Source organism: Podarcis liolepis (genome assembly GCF_965112155.1).
Source record: "Podarcis liolepis genome assembly, chromosome: 9".
Lineage (NCBI taxonomy): Eukaryota > Metazoa > Chordata > Lepidosauria > Squamata > Lacertidae > Podarcis > Podarcis liolepis.
This window is the reverse complement of record NC_139564.1, coordinates 39,025,145-39,049,069: the sequence shown is the minus strand read 5'-3', so window position 1 is coordinate 39,049,069 and position 23,925 is coordinate 39,025,145. Positions and strand designations below refer to the sequence as shown.

Sequence of the window (23,925 nt, the reverse complement as noted above, 5' to 3'; positions counted from 1 at the left end):
GACTAAACTAACTTGAATGGGAACTACAACTCAACTTACTGCCTTTAGAATCTTCAATGTCTCAAGTATTAATTGACAGCATGCTTTCTAGATAGAGAAGCAAACACTGAATAGCTGTGCAAGCATTTTTCTTCAAGTGGCTTTAATTATCTTACTCAACCATAGTCACTTTGTTCAACTACTCCTACCTACAAATCACTCTAATATCTGCACCCCATCGTCTATACTTTGAAGTATAACGGCCAACTGTGTTTATAAAAAAGAAAAAGACACAAAGCCCATAACCATGCCATTTATATTAAATCTTTTTTTATTTTTGTATCTGATTTTAGACAGACTCTTGCACAGGGGGCTCATACCCATCAGCTCGCTCTACCTTGGCACCAGTTTCATCACCTGATGGCTTTCCAGCACCACCACCTTCACCGTGCAGCTCCATCAGCTTGCCCACTGCAAATAATAATGCAACAGTTTGAATTAACACAGAGACAATTTTATGCTAGCTAAGATTCTACATTTAAAGTTAACAAAGTGCTTCTAAAGAATGAAGCCATGTTTAAAATTAAATTGATTGGCTCAATACGCTTTTTGAAAACAATCAAGACTTCACCTTTTATGATTTATGGGAATGTCAGAATTTGAAAATAGTAATCATTGCTTCATCTGGGACCGAAACAAATTGTCATCATTCATTCCCAACCAATGAATATAGCAAAGAATATTCTTTAGATAAGATACCAAAATGCTTACATTCAAACTTGGGCTTCTTAAGCATCTTGACTTTACGAACATAGACATCATGAAGGGGATAGATGGACTGACACGCTTTTTCTATGTCTTTCCCAATGCTGTCTGGGATGCTAGAATGACAGGAAATAAAGTTTGACTTATTAGGTTCAAATTAAGAATCACAGTATTGAAAACCCCCAAAAGTAGTACCATTGTTTTTGGTAGTACCATTACATATCCCCCCCAAAAGTAGTACCATTACATATCTCAGAAAGCAGCCATTATTGCTGGAGCCTGAATGGAGATGACAGTTCTCCTCCACTGACTCTGCACCACAATGATAAAAAAAGGATTGCAACTGAACCTGTGACTCAACATTTGAGCCAAAAACTTAACTGCCTCTGATTATGGAGGCAGTGCATAGCCATCCTGATTGGCACATTCACAGAATTATGCTCCATGAATTTGTCAGAAAGATCTCAAGGAGCAAAGTCACATTGTAACATACCTCCACAACGGTAAATCTACTAAGGAATTTTATAGTGCCTGTCTCACTGAAACCCCATCACAAACACATGAGATTGCTACACGTGACTAGCAAACCAAGAAAATTCAATATATTTGCCTAAAATTTGGAAAATTTTGGATAAAATCTGATAAATTATTTGGTTAAAACAAGTATTAAGATACAATGAATGAGTACTAAGAATATTGTTTTTGTAATACAGAGGAGCTGACAGAACAACTCTCCCACCATAAACTGAAGCTGACAGGACTCTGCTGTATGGAAATGGGTGTTAATGGTTGGCCTGGAACAGCTAAAATCTGCTGGAATACTTATATACACTGCTATGAAAATTAAAGCTAGATGGAATAAGAACTGCCTTCCTAAACATGGGACACAAATTTTAACCTACAGTTTATTGACAACTTCTTTCAGGTCATTTGTCTGCACTTCTCGTGTCATGATTTCCACCATCTTCTTGCGGATTTGGCGGACTTGCTGGTGTTGGGCATAGGAAGTCTTGCGAATCTGGTTAGTTCGCTTCTTGGTGAAGCCAACACAGAAAAGGCGCAGAAGATATCCATCTGTAGTTTTTACATCCACATGGGCCTCAATCATTGTCTGAAAAAAATTAACAGTTGTTCAATATACCCAAATAATGTACTTGAGTAAAAGTGTCTACTATAAATCTTGGACCAAGCAAAAAGAGCAGGTGTTCAATGCTCAGTGCAACAAAGGAAGGATTATATCAACACAGTCACCCAAGCAGCCACATCTACAAATCAAGGCCCCCATACCCAGTTACCACGTTAGAAACGGAATGCCTGGTTTTCATTTTTGATACAGACAGCTCAAAAGTCACATTTTTCAAGGCAACTTTGGTTCTTGAAATTGAAATTCATTCTGATTGTGCAGATAAAATATAACCACAGCGTGTACTGCTAGTGTGTGAAAAGTCAAGTTCCATGGATCCCCAGGCATGCACCTCCAGATGGTGGAAACATCAGGCGCCTGGGCACCTTCACTTGGTTGCAAGAGACCAATAGCCAGGTGCAAGATGTGCCTGGTAAATTTCGAGTGTTACCCAGTTAGCTAGCAATCTTTCATGATTATAAAATTTCAAATATGAATTTGGCATTGTGGGTATGCTGTGAAATCTTTATTCACTATCCAGTCGGACTTTTTTAAACAAATCTGCTTTTATAGTTCCAACAAAAAACCAATTTTCTCCCCTTGAGAAAGGGGAGTGTGGGGAGAATATTCAAGGTGAGAGCATAGAACTGGATCCAGCAATGGGGCAAGCTGATCCTGTGATGCTAGGAGAGGATTATCCAGTACCTAAGATTTCCACCACCCTGCAACAGCAATGAAGTGCAGCATTTACAGATTAGCACAATTACATGCAAATATTACTAACCTGCCATTTTTTGACCATCGAACACATTTTGTCACGTGTGAGATCCATTCCATGAAAATTTGTCAGACAGTTTTTCCCTTGCACATCTTCTGTAATCAGTTTGAATTTACGGAAGGCAACTTCGTCATTCTGCAGGTCAGCAAGACTTACTTCAAATACTCGACCCTTAAGTCCATCCGAGGCAATTTCTAAAAACACAAAATAATGTTAATGCGTCTTTCATGCAGACTCATAATAAACTGTTAATGTAATAGCTAGAAACGAAAGCGTTTTGCCAATTTATTTCCTCCAGGGAATATGCACAGGAGTGCAAGCTTTCCAAACAAACTGCCCTATAGACACTTTCAAGCAGTTTTGAATTCTTTTGCTTTGCATTTCACAAAACTCCCAAGGCAGATAAGAATTCAACATCTCTGCAGTTAAAATTAGAAGGTTTGAGGCCTTGCTTTTAGAGTTGAAACATGGCACATACAACAATTAGTTTATAAATAAGTAGTAGCACCTATCAACTCAGTATCTTTTTACCTAGCAAGCCTTAGAATAAATCTTTTTTCAAAATTATGTAGCAGTTTTCTATCTAGGTAACTTACTTGTTCCCTGAGTCCTGGTGACCAATGTCTTCCCAATGTTTCGAATATTGAACATTGCTGGGGCCTTGACATCATACCAGTCCTTCTTTGAAAAGGGATCAACCCTGATTTCCAGGAAAAGAGAAAAGCTTTGTCAGACCTGCAACTTCCTATAATTCCAGAAACATTTGGAATACAGGAAGATAGATGTCTTATACAGAATAGTTTTCTGGGTCCATCTAGCATTATCTATACTCGGCAACACATCTCCAGGGTTTCAGGGAAGTCTTCACCTTCTGCATGTGACTCCCTTGATATCCCAGCAAAACAGTTAATATTTTATGCAGTTTTCACCCATCTACGCTGCCTGAACTGGGCCTGCAAGCAAGTCCTGATGCCAAAAACTCTGCTTTTCATCCTTCTAAGTTATATCAAGAAAGGCGTAAACGGTGCTGAATTTGCAGCACAGTCCTATCCTTGTCTACCCAAAAGCAAGCTCAATTCAAGGAAAAGTCAGGTGAGGCTAGCAGCGTTGGTCAACTGCCACTTTACATCCCTGAACTACACTACCTGAGCTTTGGAGCCACCAGGCAAAATGATCGCCAGTACGTGATAGATGCCCCAAGATGCTTGTTTGAAACTCCCCATTTTATTTCAAAGCTCTGCTTATAGCAGGGTGCACGCTTAACTGGGCCCGACAATTACTAGGAGGGAAAGGCCGGACTGGGCCCCCAACTCAGGCCCCCCAAATCGGGGCTCCAGGCACGAGATCTGCAGCCCTGCCCCTCCCCGCCCCTGGGGAACTCGCACGTGCCCGTTCTAGAACGATTCCCGCGCGCTCCCCTGCCCGCCCGCTTCCCTTAGAGAGCCGCCATGTCAGCAGCGCTTTCCCTACACCCACCAACCACTCTCCTCAATCCGACCAACATCGGAGGCATCCGACGTTTGCGGGCCGCGGCTCCCCCTCGACCGCGCTCCGGCTACCCCGAACCTTCTGTCCCGGCCTGACTTACACTTTCTTCTTGGCGCCTTTCTTGCCTCCTTTGGTGAGGCGCTTGTTCTTGCCAACCGCCATAGTGCCGCGCCGGGAGAAAAAGAGGCCGGAAACTCGACGCCCCGCGAGATTATACGAGAACCGGGCTCGCGCGAGATCTAATGCCGCTTTCCGGGCGTATCGCGAGAAATGGAGGGTCTCGGAGGAGCCAGCATGCAGTGGGAAGTCACAGCGGCCTCTGGCGGTAGGTTGTCTGTTTTGCACTCTCAGGCGAGTTAAGGAAGTACGTCCTGGACGCCTTTCCCTTGTTGAATCAGCAATGTCTTTTCCACGTGGTACAGGCTGAAAATCATCAAGGATTTATCCCTGGTAAATGCACGCGACACCCATGAAAAAAAGCCGTATCTCTTCCGCGAAGTTGCTTTTTCGCAGAATTCCTTTCCAGCAAAAACCAGGAGATTTTTATAAAAAAATACAGCCCACCACGGGAAGTTCGGTAGTACAGTCAGCGGTTTTTATGGCACAATGCTACTTTCGATTATTCTCACAAGGTATTTTATTGTTGCTTTTAACTACAAAGCAAAATGCCAAAAACTTGGCTATAACAAAGGGAAAGGGGCATGCACGTTAATATTCACATTTGTTCAAAGCTGAATACTTTGTTTTTGAGTTGCACAGAGTGGAGGTTAAAGTACGGTAAGAGCGGCTGGACATTAGCATGAAGTAGGGAAGGCTGAACATTGTCAGCCAAGCCTTGATAGTGAAGGTTATTACAGTAGTCGTTAGAATCTGAGCTCCTCAGAAGCCCTCTTGAAGAATTACCGTATTTTTCGCTCTATAACACGCACCTGACCATAACACGCACATCGTTTTTAGAGGAGGAAAACAAGGAAAAAAATTCTGAATGAAACAGTGGATGTATCATTTTTGTGCTTCATGCTGTGGCCACAGACATGTGATCTGATGGTGAATTTGGGGTAGCTCAATGCAAAGATCCTGAGGATCCATGTGGATCCATGCTTTTTAACCACATTTTTGCACCATTGCAGCCCCAGGCAACAGTGGGTGTGTGATTTTTGGGGGGCAGGCTGCTATGTGATCTGATGGTGAATTTGGGGTGGCCCAATGCAAAGATCCTGAGGATCCATGTGGATCCATGCTTTTTAACCACATTTTTGCACCATTGCAGCCCCAGGCAACAGTGGGTGTGTGATTTTTGGGGGGCAGGCTGCTATGTGATCTGATGGTGAATTTGGGGTGGCCCAATGCAAAGATCCTGAGGATCCATGTGGATCCATGCTTTTTAACCACGTTTTTGCACCATTGCAGCCCCAGGCAACAGTGGGTGGGTGATTTTGGGGGGGCAGGCTGCTATGTGATCTGATGGTGAATTTGGGGTGGCCCAATGCAAAGATCCTGAGGATCCATGTGGATCCATGCTTTGTAACTACATTTTAAGTGGGGAGTGAAGGAAAAACACAGAAGGGACAAGAGAGCGTTGTGCAGAGAAGCAGCTGGCTAAGAAAGCAGGAGAGGGATTTTACGGGAGGGAGGAAAGAAAGGCAAAAGTTTCCACAAACCGAAGCCAGCTTTCTCTCTCCTCCTGCATGTCTTCTGGCTGCCTGCGAGGAGCACAGAGAGGAATTACTAGAAGGAAAGACCTCTGCTTTCCCCTCTGCTTGCCTGGAGGGGAGGGGATTTGCCTGCTCTTTGTTCCGTTTGAGCAAACACAGCAACGAAACAGAGGATGGTGGGCAGTAAGACCCTGAGGCAGAATGCAGGAAAGCTGCAACTTCCTCTGTTCAGGTTTCCCTCTCGGACACAACGCACAATTGATTTTTGCTGATTTTTGTTCCTGCGCTCCCCTAATCGGCTCCAGGGACCCCCCCACACATTCGCTCCATAACACGCACAGACATTTCCCCTTCCTTTTTAGAAGAAAAAATCTGCGTGTAATAGAGAGAAAAATACGGTATATTGAGGGTTTACATGCAGGAGGCAGCAGGGAAGATGAATACAGTGGTACCTCGGGTTACATACGCTTCAGGTTACATACGCTTCAGGTTACACACTCCGCTAATCCAGAAATAGTGCTTCAGGTTAAGAACTTTGCTTCAGGATAAGAACAGAAAGCGTGTTCCGGCGGCACGGCGGCAGCATGAGGCCCCATTAGCTAAAGTGGTGCTTCAGGTTAAGAACAGACCTCCAGAACGAATTAAGTACTTAACCCGAGGTACCATTGTACAGTATGCTTGCTGCTCCACTAGATGGTGGGCTGCTGTCTGAAATGGGAATGCTGCTTGCACTGACTCGGTGGATGATGCAGGATCCTGATTTCCAGGGTTCTATCAGAAGGTCAGCGGTTCAAATCCCCGCAGTGGGGTGAGCTCCTGTTGCTCGGTCCCTGCTCCTGCAAACCTAGCAGTTTGAAAGCACGTCAAAGTGCAAGTAGATCAATAGGAACTGCACCGGCGGGAACGGCGTTTCCGCGCACTGCTCTGGTTCGCCAGAAGCGGCTTAGTCATGCTGGCCACATGACCCGGAAGCTGTATGCCGGCTCCCTCAGCCAGTAAAGCGAGATGAGCGCCGCAACCCCAGAGTCAGCCACGACTGGACCTAATGGCCAGGGGTCCCTGTTCCCTTTACCTTTACTATAACATGAAAAGCAAGTACAGAAAGTTCCCTGCTTCACATGCTTTGTGGAGGGTGAGGAGAATCTTGCAAACCTACAAAAAATTAATCTAAAAAAAAACAAGAGAAATGTCACTTAAGGGAATTACATCATTTCCCCCAACTTTTTTTCCTAACAAGATAATAGGTCTTCTTAATTTCATTACTGTTATTTATTAAATTTGTATGCTGCCCTTCAGCTGGCCAAAGACCTCAGAAAAGTTCACAACAGTAAAATACAAAATGAGTATACAAAATACAAAAACAAACCAATAGTGTTGGTTTTGGTTTTTTTTAAAAAAAAAAAATAGAATGTTGATCAGCCAGACAACATTCTCTGATTGAAGAGAAACCTGGCACCTAAAAATATGTAATGAAGGCGCCAGGCCAGCCTCCCTGGGAAGAGCATTCCACAAACAGAGAGCCACCACAGAAAAGGCCTGTTCTCATGTTGCCATCTTTTAAACCCCTTGTAGAGGAAGCAAACAAAGAAGGGCCTCAAATAATGACTGCATCAGGTCAGTTCATATGGGGAGAGGCTTGCCATTGAGGTATTGCAGTTGTGAGTTGTTTAACCAGCACTTTGAACTGGGCCCAGACACTAATTGGCAACTGGTGCAGTCAGTTCAGGATCAGTATAATATGCTAAAACGGTCTTTCCCTGTTGAGCAACCTTGCCACCAAATTCTGCATCAGCTGAAGTTTCCAAAACATCTTCAGACCTTCAGATGTAAAAGACAAGTAGAGCTGTGTGTTGTGGGCATATTGCTGACAGCATACTCCAAAACTCTAGATAACCCCATTCAGCTGTTTCATGTAGATGCTAAACAGCGTAGAGGATAAAATTGAACTCTGAAGAATTCCACATTGAATTGAATTTGAATTGAATTCACATTGAATTGAATTCCACAGGGCCAAAGAGCACTCCCCAAGCATCACTCTCTGGAAACAACCATCCAAGTAGGAGTTGAACCACTGCAAAGTGGGGCTGCCTATCCCTAACTCAGATAGCAGCTCCAGAAGGATACCATGGCTGATGGTATTGAAACCCGCCACGGACAATTAACAAGGACACATTTCCCCTGTCTCTCTCCCAGCAGAGGTTATCATACAGGATTACCAAAACAGTTTCTGTGCCAAAAATGGGCCTAGACCCTGATGGAAATGGATCTAGGAAATCAATTTCCTCCAAAAGTGCCTGGGTCTGGTCTGTGACCACCCAAAAAAACCCTGTCCAAGAAGAGGAGATTGTAGCTGCTTAGATTTTCTGAATCCAGGGACCCTTAACAGCCAAACCATAAACCCAGCACTTACACTGTAATACTACTAGTTACAGTAGTACTGAAGAATCTGGATTCTTTTCTCTTTCAGCAGTAGACTGTGCTGGTGCAGCTTCCTCTTTTTTAAAAAAAGGACAATGCGTATGTTACAAATAGGATCAATGGACTACATTTAACAATGTGACCATAGGAAGAGCAATTGAATGCACAGAACAGTTCAGTTGTCATTGCCCACATACTTTGAGATGTGAAGGCCTGGAAAAACCCAGAAACATTTAGAAGAAAACAATTTTTCTCGCTTTTATTTGTTTTCCTGGCAAAGAAATTGGTTGTTTGGGGTAAAATAAAAACCACTCTTGTGCAATGTTTTCCCTTTCAAAAAGTTGGTTGAGATATTTCCTTAGGTAGCACTTCAAACACTGCTGCAAATTCCTACATCCAAGACTCAAAAGGTAATAACCCCTATTCACTCGCTGGATCATCACCTTGCCGTGGTGAGTGGGCCTGCACGTTCCTCTGATCTTTGTGAGCGAAGCCATCGGGAATCTCATACTCCCAGTAGGGTCACACAAGGTGGTAAAATCTGTAGGAGGAGGAGGAGAGGGATTACAACACCAGGCCCATCTCAATCCAAGCATTAATTCCATGGAGTTTACAGTTGTAAAGCTGTGTCCCTTTTATTTTGTTTTTACTTACCCATATCCCACTGAAAAGCACATAAATTGTTTTCATACCGCATTAGGAATAGTGTTATACAACTCAAAAACATTTTTCAGATTTGTATGAGTTATAGAATCAAAGAACTGTAGAGTTGGAAGGGACCACAGGACTCATCTAGTCTAACCTCCTGGAATGCAAGAATCTCAACTAGATCATACATGACAGATGACCATCCAACCTCTGCTTGAAAACCTCCAATGAAGGGGAGTCTACAGTCTGCCAAGGGAGTCTGTTCTACTATCAAACACCTCTTACTTTCAGAAAGTTCTGTTCAGTCAGAATCTCCTTTCCTGTAACTTGAATCCATTAGTTCGGGTCCTGTCCTCTGGAGCAGGAAAAAAACAAACTTGCTCCATCTTCCATGTGACAGCCCTTTGAAGATGGCTATCATATCTCCTCTCAGTTTCCTTTTTACCAGGCTAAACATAACCAACGCCCTCAGCTGTTCTTCATAAGGATTGATTTCCAGACGTTTTATCATCTTGGTGACTATCCTCTGCACACGTTCCAGCTTGTCAATATCCTTAAATTGTGGCGCCCAGAACTGGACACAGTCCAGAGGACTTAGTTGGCTGGGCAACCCAAAAGTGTTCTAAACAAATAAATGAAGGGGGGGGGGGAACATGTCTGCAGCTTCCCCTCTATCCTAGCCATGTATTTGATTCCACTTGAGGCTTTTACCTTGCATTTCAAGGCATGGATTCAGATCATTAAAAGGTGGTGGTGGTTCTGCCTGTTGAAAGACCACTTGAAGCAGGTTGTGCAGCCATGCAGGCTAGCCTAGCTCCATGCCCCTAGGTTGCCCAGAAAGGGCTTTATAAATGTGGTAATGTATGGGGGGTCCTAGCCTAATCTGGATGCCCTTTGTATGGAGATGCTCTTAGCCATCAGTGAGAAACATATGGCCCTCCTAATCCCTGGGCATTGGTCATAGTTGCTGGGGCTGATGGGAGTTGTAGTTCAGCAACATCTAGAGCAGGCTTCCTCAACCTTGGCCCTCCAGATGTTTTTGGCCTACAACTCCCATGATCCCTAGCTAGCGGGACCAGTGCTCAGGGATGATGGGAATTGTAGTCTCAAAACATCTGGAGGGCAGAGGTTGAGGAAGCCTGATCTAGAGAGCCAAAGGTTCTCCAGCCCTGTTCTTCAAGCAATACAAATTTACTTGTATAAGAACATGAAATCAAATATTTTCAGGGTTTTCAACTTTGTTTCTAAGTGCCTAGAAAATTTACATAAGCATACCTATCCAAAACCATTTCCATTGCTCACATTCTACATATCTGGCATGCAGTTGCATAAAAATTTCAAGTTAAGTAACTTGGAGGGAAGGTGTCATTTTGGATCTCTGATGGACACCCAGCATTTAGTCCAAGCACTTCAAATTATGTCACTTGAAGAGAAGGGAGAAATGGCCTGAGTTGCTGATCTGATAAGATTTTATCACTCGAGGAACCAGAATTTCCAGTAGGACTGGGGAGAAAACCTGGCTAGTAAAAATTCAGAAGTAGTAGCACTTTCAGTAGTGTTAGACATTATGGCTCATGTGAATGGAATTTGGTTGATTTCAAAGAAACATTCCTTGCTGCCTTTGATCCCCATAATTCTTCACAATAATGCTTCTTGTTTTATAATGTGTGGTTCAAGTTTTAAATATTGGTGAGCTGTGCTTAAAGGAGTTTCCTGAAATTAATGGTCTGTTTTAGGACGAGAAAGACCTACTGTATAACCCATGATACATGCGAGTTTTAAGCTTACATTCCAATGTAAACTTGTTCAAGTGAAACATCCACAGAAAACAACATACTCCAACACTGGTGGGTCAAAGCAAATGTTAGTCTCAGCAATGCAATCAGAACTCAGCCTCTTACCAGTCCCATCCCACCCCCAGCACCATTTGGGACCCCAACAGTGGCACTGTGCTGCTGTAATTGCAATATATATATATATTTTCTATATAATATGTCAGTATTATATAGAAAAATACTTATTAGATAGGGGGTCTTCTGAATTTTCAAATGACAAAACCAAATTCACACATCTTTCGTCATTTTTATCTTTAGAACAAAAGAACAGTTCAGTAGAGTGAAGGATAGACATTCTTTTTCCAAAATGGATTGGCTGCATTCAGTCATAGCAGACATTTTTATTCCTGGGTGGGATCTAAGCATATGCACCTGGACTGGGTGTCAGCACTGTAGCCATTCAAAAAAAAAAAAGCTCTGACTTTAAAAAAATGGATGATTCACAGCTATGAAACATCAGAATTCCAGTTCTGTTTGCTCAGCTTCTAACAAACAATATATGCTTCCTTTTCCCACACATTTCTTGAAAAAGAGCTAGATGCTGTGCTGTGTACATCTTAAAGGCTTAACTGACTGATTTTGGTGGATTAGTTCAGAGTGTGTTCTTATGTAAAAGCATTTGTCTTTGCAATGCTAAACAGTGCAAGTATTTTATATACCTCCAAAGCTTTGTAATCATGTAGCACTCAGTGCTTGAGTCTCTGCATGTATACTACTCAGAAATGTAGCGTCCAGGTCAAGAAAAGTCACCACTCATTTTTGCCTTGGTCGAACTACACCTGGAGTACTCTTTCTGGTTCTGGGCATCACAATCTAAAAAGAATATTGACAAGTTGCAACGTGTGCAGAGGAGGATGAGCAAAATGATCAAGGATCTGCAAACTAAGCCTAATGAGGAACAGTTGAGGGAGTTGGGCATGTTTAGCCTGGGAAAGAGGAAACTTGAGATGAGATATGATAGCCATCTTCAAATATTTAAAGGGCTGTCACATGGACGATGGAGCAAGCTTGTTTTCTCCTGCTCCAAAGAGTAGGACTTGAACTAATGGATTCAAGTTACAAGACAGGAAGAACCTTCTGATCCTAAGAGCTGCTTGACAGTGGAAGAGACTCCCTTGGGATGTGACAGACTCTCATTCTTTTGAGGTTTTTAAGTATAAGTTGGGCAGCCAGAAAAGACAGCAAGATCAAGGAAATAGAAGAGAAAGAAACAGAAAGGTTAGAATGCTATGAGTTACTGGTACATGTTGCCAGGCAAAAAGAAGCAGTGGGTTCCCCAAGTTTCACAACGACCCAGGAGTCTGGGGCTACAGCTGCATAGCAGGGATCTTGAAATGGCTACACATGGACACAAGACATATCCTACCCTTCAAAGTTTGCAGACTGTGCTTCACCCAGGAAACTGCGTGATGGAGAACCCACTACAGGTGGTTTAAGGATGGAAAAGTTGTCACATGGGAGTACACATGACTTCATGTCCCCTTAAGGACCTCAACTAACTTGGAGAGAAGAGGCAAGGGAAGAGAGTAGAGGAGCTACTAGGGGTTGAAATTGTTCTGGAGCCTCCCATTGAGATTGGGCGGTGATGGGGCCCTTGGGGACAAAAACCTAAAGCCCCAGTTTAATGAGAAGTGTGTGTGTGGAGGGGGTCCCTGAGACAAAACATGAACGTGATTGAGACTGAGGCTAAGGAGGGAGAGGATTCAAAAACAAAAGGTTACCAAGTAACTGGAGACCTGTTACCTTCAATTTTTTTGCAAGTGGATGGAAGCATAGTTGAGCCAATCCAGACAGGTATAAGTCAACAGAGACTGTACTTGACCTTGCATGTCAGGTATTAAAGAGTGGTGCACCAATAGATATCCATGTGAAAAACAAGGGTTGAGGTCTGTGGCTGATTTAACCAGAAGGGGCAGTGTTCATCAGGAAAATTTATTTGTTCTCTTCAGGGGTGATTAATTGCCAAATAGAGGTTCGTGCCAAGAAGACCAGATGCAGAGTTGGGCATTGCATGCGTCTAGAAACCTTGCTCCTCTTCTAGGGCTTGCCAGTCTTTTTGGGCCACTGAGCAGATCTGTAATATGCTTCTGAACTCACTCCCGTTGGAGACACTGATCACTGATGGTTTCCATCACCTAATTAACAACACATCTGTTCTCGCAGGATTTCATGGGTTTTTGTTTAAGCTTGGTTTTAGGATTTTCTGCACTGTAATTACTGTTGCTGTTAATTTTTGATGATTTTAATTGTGCTCCTGGTTTTAAATGCTGTGTGATTTCATTATCTTGGGAACCACTTTATGACCAGTGTCACGAAATGTGGTCTAAAGAATATTACTAAATAAATCAATAAAATGGGCACGTGTTTTAAAAATACATTTGGAGGAAAACAATCCATTTTAAAAGACATGAAATAAATAAACTACAAATGCAGTCAAACTAATGACACACACACGCTTTTGTTTCTGGAGCAGACATTGCATGCAGAACATTAACACAACTGTGTTTGGATTTGCTTGCAGTTCAATATCTTACGTGCTCATGCTTTTATCAATTTATTTATTTTTGAAAAATGTATTTGAAAGGGTGCTCCACTGGGTCCGGGTGGGGTGCTGCCTCCTTGTTACTTCTAAAGTAATTGCTTCTTGGCACGCCAATGAAATGTATGTGGGTATTGCAGCTGGTGTAGATCAGACCATCTTTCAGAAATTCCAGTTCAGTATCCTGTATGTTTATGCATTCCTTCAAGAGCTTTTTAAAACATTGGGTAAACAATGCGTAGCAATGTATTCATTTTCCTTTTGGCTATAGAACTGAGAATTTATCATTTTATTTACCGCACCACTTTTATCAGCTCTGAACCAAGAGAGATTTTTGCTTTATTTTATTTTTGTACATGGTGTACTGACATTCTGGGTGCAGATTTCCCCAAAGGCAGAATAGCGTCTTTTTTTTAAGGACTCACTTGCTCTCGCTAATATTATTATGCTTGAATTTGTTCTTTAAAACAGCCCAAGTGTAAAAAGTGACACTATGAAAATGTCACACGGTGTGATATAGCACATTAGCAGCTGATTGGTTGTTGTAAAGTGAACTTTTGTAAACCACATTGAAGTCATTATACCCAACCCAAAGTACAGTGGTACCTCGGGTTAAGTACTTAATTCATTCCGGAGGTCCGTTCTTAACCTGAAACTGTTCTTAACCTGAAGCACCACTTTAGCTAATGGGGCCTCCTGCTGCCATCACACTGCTGGAGCATGATTTCTGTTTTCATCCTGAAGCAAGCTTCTTAACCCGAGGTACTATTTCTGGGTTAGCGGAGTCTGTAACCTGAAGCGTATGTAACCTGAAGTGTATGTAACTCGAGGTACCACTGTAAACTGCTTCACCTCCACAGCTGCAATCCTATGCACAGAGTGGGCCATAGAAGTTTAAACCTGAAAAACACTACAGAATAGGTAAACTCTTGCCTTTATTCCAACCGACACATTTCCATAATCACTAATTCCATATAAAGGATTAAATTTATGGTGGGCAGGCATAGGTCTTTATCAAAGTTTCCTGTCACCAATCACTAGTGGTTTTTCAACTCAGCAAGAAAGACTGAATTTTATAAAGGTTGACTTTACTCTTGTAATTGTTCATGTGAAAGTTCACTTGCATAACTATGCTGGATATGACTGAGTTCAAAATTATTCTTGTTGCAGTGCATTACCGTATCGGCTTGGGAACAAAAATCCATCCTGGCAGTTTGTTAACACCTTCTTCTGCCTCTACTGCTGCCTTTAATGATCAAAGTTTGTAAGGAACCATTTATTTAGCTCTAAGAAATCAGCAGCAGATGATGCAATGAAAGCTGGCACTGCTGTCTGAAAAGGTAAACCGTATTAGATAGCTACTGAACTGTGAAGCTTAGAGGACTAGAGCACACTCAAAGCACCTGAACTACAATAAAGTCCTCTTTTTGTAAGACATTTTTATAGTTCCAGCTTTTAAAAACTTTTTTTAACAGTAACGGTGGTGAGGTTTCATAGAAGCTCCACCACATGTTGGAAGCACGTGATAGGGGGTTGTGTGGCTAACCAGTCTTCTGCTCTGCTACACATGCTGGCCACAGAGCTTACCATTAGCTGCACGTCTGGCAGCCATGAGAAGCAACCCTACACATACTGGGTCCTCTGCATGAGGGTGAATGCTGATTGACCCAGGATTCCCTGTTGCACACATAGGCTTGCATCACATAGGGTGGATCTAGACACAGGGGGAAAACGCTATAAATAAGTCAGAAATTGGATGGTTATAACGAGAGAAAGAAATCCCTATGGAAAACAGCGTTTTAAAATTTCCTGCTCTCTGCCGCCATCTAGTGTTGCATGTTTATAGCACATTCAAATTGCTGTTTCCTTACTAATGTAGCTGAGTCCATAGTTGTCTAATGCAGAGGTTGTCAACCTGGTTGTCAACCTGGTGGGTGTTTCAGGATTCTAGGCAGGGGGTTCTATGGCACAAGCTGAATCCTCTTTCCATCAAGCACTGGTGGGTGGTAAGGAAATTTTGCCATCAAGAAACATCAAGAAAGATGCATTAGTGGGTGGTAGGTATAAAAAGGTTGACTACCCCTGGACTAATGTGTGGCTGGCGGGGAGAGGATGACCCTGCTGTAGTCGCCTCACATCAGTGCACCAAGAGGCTTCTGTGAACCCCATTATGAGATTATTCCAACACACACATTTATGATGGCTACTTGGTCACTGAAATTTGCAACACATGCAGCCCAACACATTACTGGAAAAGTTTGGGAAAAGTTGTGTCTCTAGCCATAATTTCTGATATGCAGTTTGCGATGAAAGCACAACCAGGCCAATCTGACAAACAAGACGAGCCCCACCTCCAGTGCAATGCTTGAGGGCAAGAGAGTGTACTAATATAAATGCTCCAGGCAAGGTCCTGCTCCATTCAGAGGCTCTTTACATGTACACATTGGTACATGCATAGAGCCCCTTGTCATATGCAAAATAACAGGGAATGTGGCTGGCCCCTGAGGTCTGTCTCACACATTCCTTGGATGCTGCTGCTCTTGCTGCTGCTGCTGCTGCTGGTAATCTGGACTCCCCCACTGTAAATTGGTTGGAAAGGCATATGAATTTGCTGGTGAAGGAGCAGAAGACAGCTGAAAGAGACTGGCTGTGTCCCAAATCCCTAAAATGAACCAAATGGAAACAAAGTTGTAAGAGAAAATATCAAACATTTAAAACATATAAATAGAAACATAAATCTGAGTGACCTTCCAATATTGAAATGTCAAGTGCACAAACCAGAGGGAAATCATATCAATTCCGTAGCTCTCGAAAATCTAAAAATAGATAGAAAATTATGTTGTGCTTGAAGTTAGACATCTGCATAATTTAGCTTACTACTACTGCTATTTGAGAGAAAATGAGTGAAATGTTTAGATTCATATTTGATTACCAGATACAAACATATTCCTCAAAGCAAATTCTAATTGGAGAATATTTATGAAAGTAAGTAAAGTACACATAGTTCTTCATAGTATTGCTGTGAGGTTTTTGTGTGTGTGTGTTTTGTGAGGTTAAGCTGTATGCCTGAGTCCCTTCTAAGTCCTGGAGCTAGCAAGGGTTAAAATCCAATAGAGGATTTCATTGCTTGAATAGCCAGGCCAACTTCTTGGGAATGGCTCCCTAAGTATGGGTCATTAAAGTAACAAAGGTAGCGCGTCCGTGCTAGAGAGAAAATGGGTCCCCCAACCGGTAGTTAGAAGGCCAGCAGACAGAGTTCAGGTGTGTGAGCTAGAAGCTAGAAGCAAAGAAGCAGGATAGGCAGCTTATAGAGCCATGACTGATTTCTGCTGGGATCCAAGGCTGTGGCTGTGGAAGAAGCATAACCCTCTAGGGGTGTTAATGCTGTGAACCCCTCCATTGCAAACTCAGGTTGTCCATATACATAGATAAACCACATCTCCTAAAGACACCAGAGTGTCCACTGTCCCTGATTCTAAGAAATCAAACCCTGGGCAAGCACCTGGAATCTTGCACCACTCGGAGCTTAGGGTGGCGTGCAACAGAGTATATAGCCATCTGTGATCCATGGGATACAATAGAACTTTTCAGAGATGCTGAACATTTAACCACACTATTGCAACCACTTCATTTTGTCACCTAAAATGCATGTTTTGTGAAGTGTGAGAATCTGATACTGCGCAATGAAGCCGTTTTAGAGGAGGATGGGGACAGATGAAATTACAACCAGCAGAAAGTCACAGCAAGGCCTGTATCCAGAACGTCACTTTTAAACAAGTAAAGAAACTGGCCCCCATCAATAGCTTCATCTTTAATAATAAAGGCAGTTTTCATCGTCTTGGTCTGCTGCTATTGTTATAAGATGGTATGGGAAACTGTTAAAGTGCTATGGGTGCTGGACCCAGAGTAGCATGAGTGCACACACTGGTCGTAAAATGGGGCTTCCCCACTCCTTCTCCGGAGAAGTGTTGAAAAACAGCTCCTGAAAGATGGTGGGCTTTCTGGAACGGCATAGGATGTGGTACAGAATGCTGTAATGGGAGAGGAGAATTGGTAGAAATGGGACCAGGCACCTGCACCAGCTGCCACTCCAGAAAGTCTCTGGACTGTTGGGACTCAGGAGTGATTACTGGGGAGTACAGGCAGCACGGTGGTTGTGCCCTCCTCCAACAAAAACCTGGCTACACCCATGTCTGGATCCAAGCTTATCTTCTTACTTCTCCAACTTTAAGTAGGAACATTGAGTATGATTCAGCTGAAGGAATTTTTGACCTATGTTGCCTAGTGGTTGCATAAAGGAAATTTCAAAAATCTGTAGTCTGTATCTGGCAAAGTTTTCCCATCAACCTATTAAAAATATACCTATTAAAACTCTATGTTGAAAGTTTGCCCCTTCCTGTCCTATTGTGCTTTGTACAGTATATAACCACATAACATAACAGAATGATTTCCCATACCTCAAAAGACTGCATCTGCAGTTTCAATATTGCATAGATTTATGGGCACAGCAAACACTATTTTATTTCCAAGGAGCAAGGTAATACAGGGGGTGGGAAGGTTATCTTTCAGGATCGAACTCTTGATTTAAGAATCAACACAATGATACAACAAAGAAAGCATAAGGGCATAGAATAGTGAACAAGGCATTGGTTAACTTTAGCAGTCTGAGAAATTATGTTAGACACAGTCCTGATTTTAAAGTGCAAAGCTCAGAAAGAAAGCTAAGTATGTTTATCCATAGGCCCATGGGAAACTGTCTGATTACTGTCCCATTTATCACAGGCATCACACAGAGGGGAGTTCTGGGAAGAAACATTACAACTGCTGTAGAACAATACTATCTCAATATTGACGTGTCAAAGAACATAAAGTATGTCCAACACATAATAAGATCTGGACAGGGAAGATCTGGATAAATGAAACTATACTGCCTACACATACATTTTAAATCAGCCTTGCACGCTGGGAATCTCTTCACCAGGCTTTATGGGGAAAATTTATGTCAGACCTAAATAAAATTATGGCAAATTGTCAAAACAACAGCGCTTGTGGCACATTACTCCTGCCTCTAGAGTGAGAATGTATTTCCATATACACTGTTCGTCTTTCCACAGACACTATTTGAATTGCAGCTTCCTCATTTCCTATTCTCATGACAAATTCTGACTGCAGATGTACTAATCCAGACTCACCAAGCCTTGGAACTATTTATAGCTTCCAGATTTCTGCAATATAGTTTCTACAAGAGGCTATGGACACTAGCACAGAGCCCTTTCTTCTACCCAGTGTCTTGATACAAATATATTTTGCCATCATAAGAGGTGAATGGGAAACTGTCATTTAGCTGTGACGGTTAGTTATCAAGCTCTGGCTTAGTTAAGCTGGCTAATTGTACTAACCCATGGCTTGCAATATGCTGCATAAAACTTTGATTGTTTCTAGATATACAGTGGTACCTCGGGTTACAGATGCTTCAGGTTACAGACGCTTCAGGTTACAGACTCCGCTAACCCAGAAATACTACACTACACTTGATCTTAGCCAAAAGGCCGAGAAGCGATAGTACCTCGAATACCTCGAGTTAAGAACTTTGCAACTTTGTAACTTTGTTAAAAAATAGTACCTTGAGTTAAGAACTTTGCTTCAGGTTGAGAACAGAAAGTGAGTGGTGGAGGCGACGCAGTGGCTCCATTAGCTAAAGTGGTACCTCAGGTTAAGAACAGTTTCAGGTTAAGAACGGACCTCTGGAACGAATTAAGTTCTTAACCCAAGGTACCATTGTACTATGCTTGACTTAACATATACATCCAAGAATGTACATTAAGCACAGCTAAGAATTAAACCAAGGATGAGCACAAAAATGAACGCTTATTCAGAAGGAAATTGCATCAAAATAAACAGCATTTGAACAACTATGATTGTGGTGCTTGTAAATTTATATGCAATAAAATACTGCTGAAATAAACTGGGCCATTTCCAATTAAAAGCAAAAGATGAAGCTTCTCATGCAACACAGACACTTTTATCCTCAGATCCTATAGAATTACAGTGCAACTTTTACATAAAAGTGGAGTTTTAATCCTTATAACTGGTCCCATTACTCTACCTCTGATTTCACAACCTTACAGCAAAAATCAAACAAATCCCCAATTGTTTTTCTACAAAAAAGCAAGTCACACCTTTTGAGACAATGTTTAAAATCTCCCCTAAACCAGTCATATTCTAGGAAATCCAGTTGATAGGCAACAAGATTATGAATATGAATTGTTGGGGTTTTTAATATCTCATCACAATTAACTGCTATCAGACTGTGAATCAAAGGCTTCAGTTAACCCACTGTATTAATGAAAGCCAGAGCAAGGGCTCCCACTAATGCATTGCGGCTTTTCCTCTTCTGCCCCTTCCCCAAATCTGCTCTTGTGGGTCAGGGGAAATCCCAGAACAACACATAGGGGAAAAGAGGGTAAAACATTCCACCTGACAAGTAGAAATGATTGTGCTGACGCAATGAAAAGAAGAATACAATATTGAATATAGAGAGGACACCATTTGATGCAGGCGACAGCATTGACTTGGTTTGTACCAGACAATACAGACAGGTAAATAGGTAATGGTACATAAAGGCTTGGGGAAGAAATAGATTTAAGGCTGTAAAAGAAGTCAACAGAAGGCACAAATGCAGATATATGTAAATCAATAGCAGTGGCAGCTCCCAGTTAGAACTGTGGCTCAGGAATGCTTCAAGATAACATTGAGATGAACCACAAAAAAGTGCATTCCTTAATCTATTTTCTGATGCTTCCCAAGCATTCAAGACACTACTGCAGAAGTTGGGAGGGAGAAAGTGTGACTTGCTCTGCAGGAGGAAGAGAGGTCTCTTGTCCAGGAGTCCAGGTTTTGTTTCTAGTTCTTCTGGTTTCAAGCGAAATGAAACGAAATATGAAGCCAGCATTTGGTAAAGTAGATGAAGAGCTTCCAATGGTCAGCATATTTTTTTTTTTTACTAAGGATTCCTATGGAAACAACTGAACACAAGAACCAAAGATTTTCTAGCAGAGCATCCTATTCTCACAGTGGTCTACTCTGGGAAGCCTGTGAACAGAACCCAAGTGCAACAGCAGTCTCTCAATTTATGACTCCCAGAAACTGGTATTCAAACGCATACAGCCTCCAACAGTGGAGGTAGAATAAAGATATAAAGGCTAGTAGCAACTGAATACCCTCTATGAATCTGTCTAATCCTTTTTAAAGCCATCTAAGTTGGTGACCATCACCACCTCTTGTGGCTGTGAATGCCATAGTTTTACTATGCACTGTGTGAAGAAGAATTTTGTTTTGTCTGTCCTGAAACTTCCAACATTCAGCTTCATTGAATGGTCCCAGTTTCTACTATTAGAAGAGGAGATAAACTTATCTCCAGCCACTTTCTCCACACCATCTAAAAAACTTCTACACCTCTAGCGTGCCTTAGTTGCCTTTTTTCTAAACTGGAAAACTTCAAATGTTGTAACCTTTCCTCATAGGGAATTTGCACCAGCCCTTTGATCGTTTTGCTTTCCAAGGGCAGCCAAAACCCTTTCCCAGATTTTCCAGTATGGTGTCACCAGAGATTTGCATAACAACATTAGGAATTTGCTTGTTTCATAGCTGATGCATACTGACTCAACATCTCCATCAAGCTATCCAATATAATTGGCTGGTCTTTTTTTCCTGGTCACTCACTGTTGTTTTAGACGCTGTTTGTGCATATGTGAAATTTGTGCATGAATCCACGATATATGTGTTTCCTATCTCATGGTTTAGAGTTCAGCATATAATACAGATCCTATGATAAATGTAAACACACACCTCATACATCCAGGATTTAAATATAAGGCAGGAAAACCATATTACATGGATTCTTTCAGGGACCTTAAAAAAATTGATTGTTTAATACATTTCTCTTTCACCTCTTAATTAAAAAATAATAATACTGGTTTTGAAAACAAACAAAAAATCAATAATACAATAGCATTACTAATTTTCAGCACAATAAAACCAGTAACACATAGGAAACTGCACAAAATAATCAGCTACAAAGCAATAAAAAACTTGAAAGCAGCACTAAAGTTAGCCTTGCTGATCATTAAAAACCTAGGCAGATAAATGATTTTGACGTGGTGCCCAGAACTACAGTATTTGGTGTCAGGTGAGTTTTCTCTGGGAAGGGGTCCACAGTTGATATCACCACAGAAAGGGCCCTCTCTGTGTCACCTGCCCAACTTTCAAAGGTAAGGTGACCTAAAGAAAGATACTAAGAAGCAGCAGGCTCTGCACCAATTTACGTAAGTTTCCATGTAGAATTCAAAGGCAGTTCTATATGTAACGTGTTGCTGTAGTCTTACCTGGATGTTACCAACGTATAGATAACCAGAGTATCCCTGTCTGGTGTGTGTGTGTGTCAATTAGTGCACCAGCCTTAGCTGGTGAAAAGCACTTTGTGGCATAGATGCCATACAGGAATCAAAATTCATATACAGCTGAGTTACCTTAGGACTTTTGTAAAGGCATTAAACAGTGTTGGATTCCCAATCTGTGAACTTGTTCTTTAAGTGTGGCTGCAAATCTACTCAGAGATGAACATAGCCTCTTTGGTCAGACTGATCACCCACAGGGTTGTATAGGTTGACATCCGTCTGTCTGGAGAGACAATGGATGACTGCATCTTTGGGAGTGAGGTCAAGATGTTGGAAGGTTGCAGTGCCTGCCGTGGCTAAATCTCATTGGGATTAACATTCAGTTTATTTACCCTCAGTGGGTTTAGAACTTTCTGTTTTACCTACTTGACAGAGACCCAGAGAACACCTGCCTATTGATAATAAAACAGGTAAAGGTAAGGGACCCCTGACAGTTAAGTCCAGTCGCGAATGACTCTGGGGTTGTGGGCGCTCATCTCGCTTTACTGGCTGAGGGAGCTGACGTTTGTCCGCAGACAGTTTTTCCCTTACCTCAAATCTCCAGATTGGTTTCTGTGGGGGTTTCATTAAGATGGTAAACAGAGTATTAGGACTTCTCTTACATAGTAATGGTGATGACTGGTAAAAACAAGTTCTGACACAGCTTATCTTTATCTTTTAATAGATCAGTTTGTTCACACACCTAGTTTAGCTTCCAATACATTACTGGTGGGATACTATTAGAAGAGTTAGTCACTGATTGGTAAGACTGATAGACTTCCTTGCTTTTCATTTAAAAACCTGGACAAACATGCTTAACTTGATTTACTAATATAATAATCATTATAACATATAAAAGCAGATCCTGCATAGAAATAAGTCAATTAAGAAGTCTCAGCACAAATGAGATTTGCAAGTTCCTGCATATCGTGCTGAAGATCTGCAGACTTTTCAACACAGGAAAACAACAACAGGAAGTTCAAGGTGACAAGAAAAGGCAAACTATGTGGTTTTGCACAGGCTTATAGTTTCCTCACGATGTGCAATAGGATTATGAATGATTACATTGGAATAAATGAATTATATACAAATATAGCTTTGCAAGTCACAGAATTCCTTGCCATATTATAAAGAATATTGCAGATAATAGTTAAAGTCTTAAATACTGACTGCATATTCTTTATATTTTTTGTGAAGGTTCTTAGCCAGGCCACTATTGTTTATGATTCTGTTTGTCTAGAAAATTAATTTGAGCCTAAGCAGTATGTGAGTAAAAGACCTCAAGGGGAAAATCAGGACCAACCCACCCATAAAGCAAGGGGAGGCAACTGCCTCAGGTGGCAGGATCCACGGAGGCAGCAAATCTGGCCTCCAATGAATGTGTCAGTGGCAGTGACAGCTCTGGTGCGCTCCTTGGAGGTTGGATCTGCTGCCACCTCAGCAGCCCCTACCTGCCTCTACAGCAGCACTTCTGGTCTCCTCCTACCCTTGATTCCAGTGTAAAACTTTGTTCCCCCCTTATTCCTATTGTAGATCTTCACTCTCCTCTTCTTCCCTGATTTGGGGAGAAGGCCTTTTCTTGTTTGCCTCAGGTGTGAAAAAATAATACCAAAAGTTACAATGATTATGAGACTGAGCCAATCATTGCATGGTGTAGAAAGGCTACTAATTTAGTAGGACAACTTTATTGCAGATGAAAGATACAACAAATTTATAATGCAAATAAGGATATGTTCAGATACAGTAGTAATAAACGTGTTTTGGTATTTACAACCACAACATTTTATTGCAGCTCATTTGACTTAATATTGGGTCATTTGCACGGCAAGCAGCTACACTGAACAGATAAACCATTGCAACTATTGCAAAAATAATAATCTGTTATCTTCTCTTTCTCCGTTAAGTATTTTCCCTTTTACAATTAAGGGGGCAGGGGGATAGAAGATCAATTCTATAGAAATCTGCAATGATATGAACTACATGGAATGCAGTGTATGAAATGAGTTCTTTTGCCATAGAATTGTAAAGTTGGAAGGGGCCACAAGGGTCATTATTACTATTATTTATTAAATTTATATACTGCCCTATACCTAGAGGTCTCAGGGCGGTTCAAAGAACATATAATATAACCCCCTGCAATGCAGGAACTGTTTTGCCCAACATGGGGCTTGAACATACCAACCTTGAAATTAAGAGTCTCATGCTCTACCAACTGACCTGCCCATACTGATTTTGTCGATTCTGATAGCTGTAACTTTTTAT

The 23,925-nt window shown here is 41.7% G+C and overlaps 1 protein-coding gene across 1 annotated transcript; it reads right to left on the bottom strand.

Annotated features, from left to right (window-relative positions):
- Positions 1–287: 287 nt before the first annotated feature.
- Positions 288–4,387, bottom strand: RPS3A (ribosomal protein S3A). The gene is made up of 6 exons (XM_083520138.1): positions 4,234–4,387; positions 3,242–3,345; positions 2,652–2,839; positions 1,647–1,855; positions 751–860; positions 288–450 (listed from the first exon to the last, which is right to left on the bottom strand). The coding sequence occupies exons 1-6, from the start codon at positions 4,293–4,295 to the stop codon at positions 329–331; spliced, it is 795 nt and encodes a 264-aa protein (XP_083376264.1). The 5' UTR covers positions 4,296–4,387; the 3' UTR covers positions 288–328.
- Between the last annotated feature and the right edge of the window lie 19,538 nt (positions 4,388–23,925).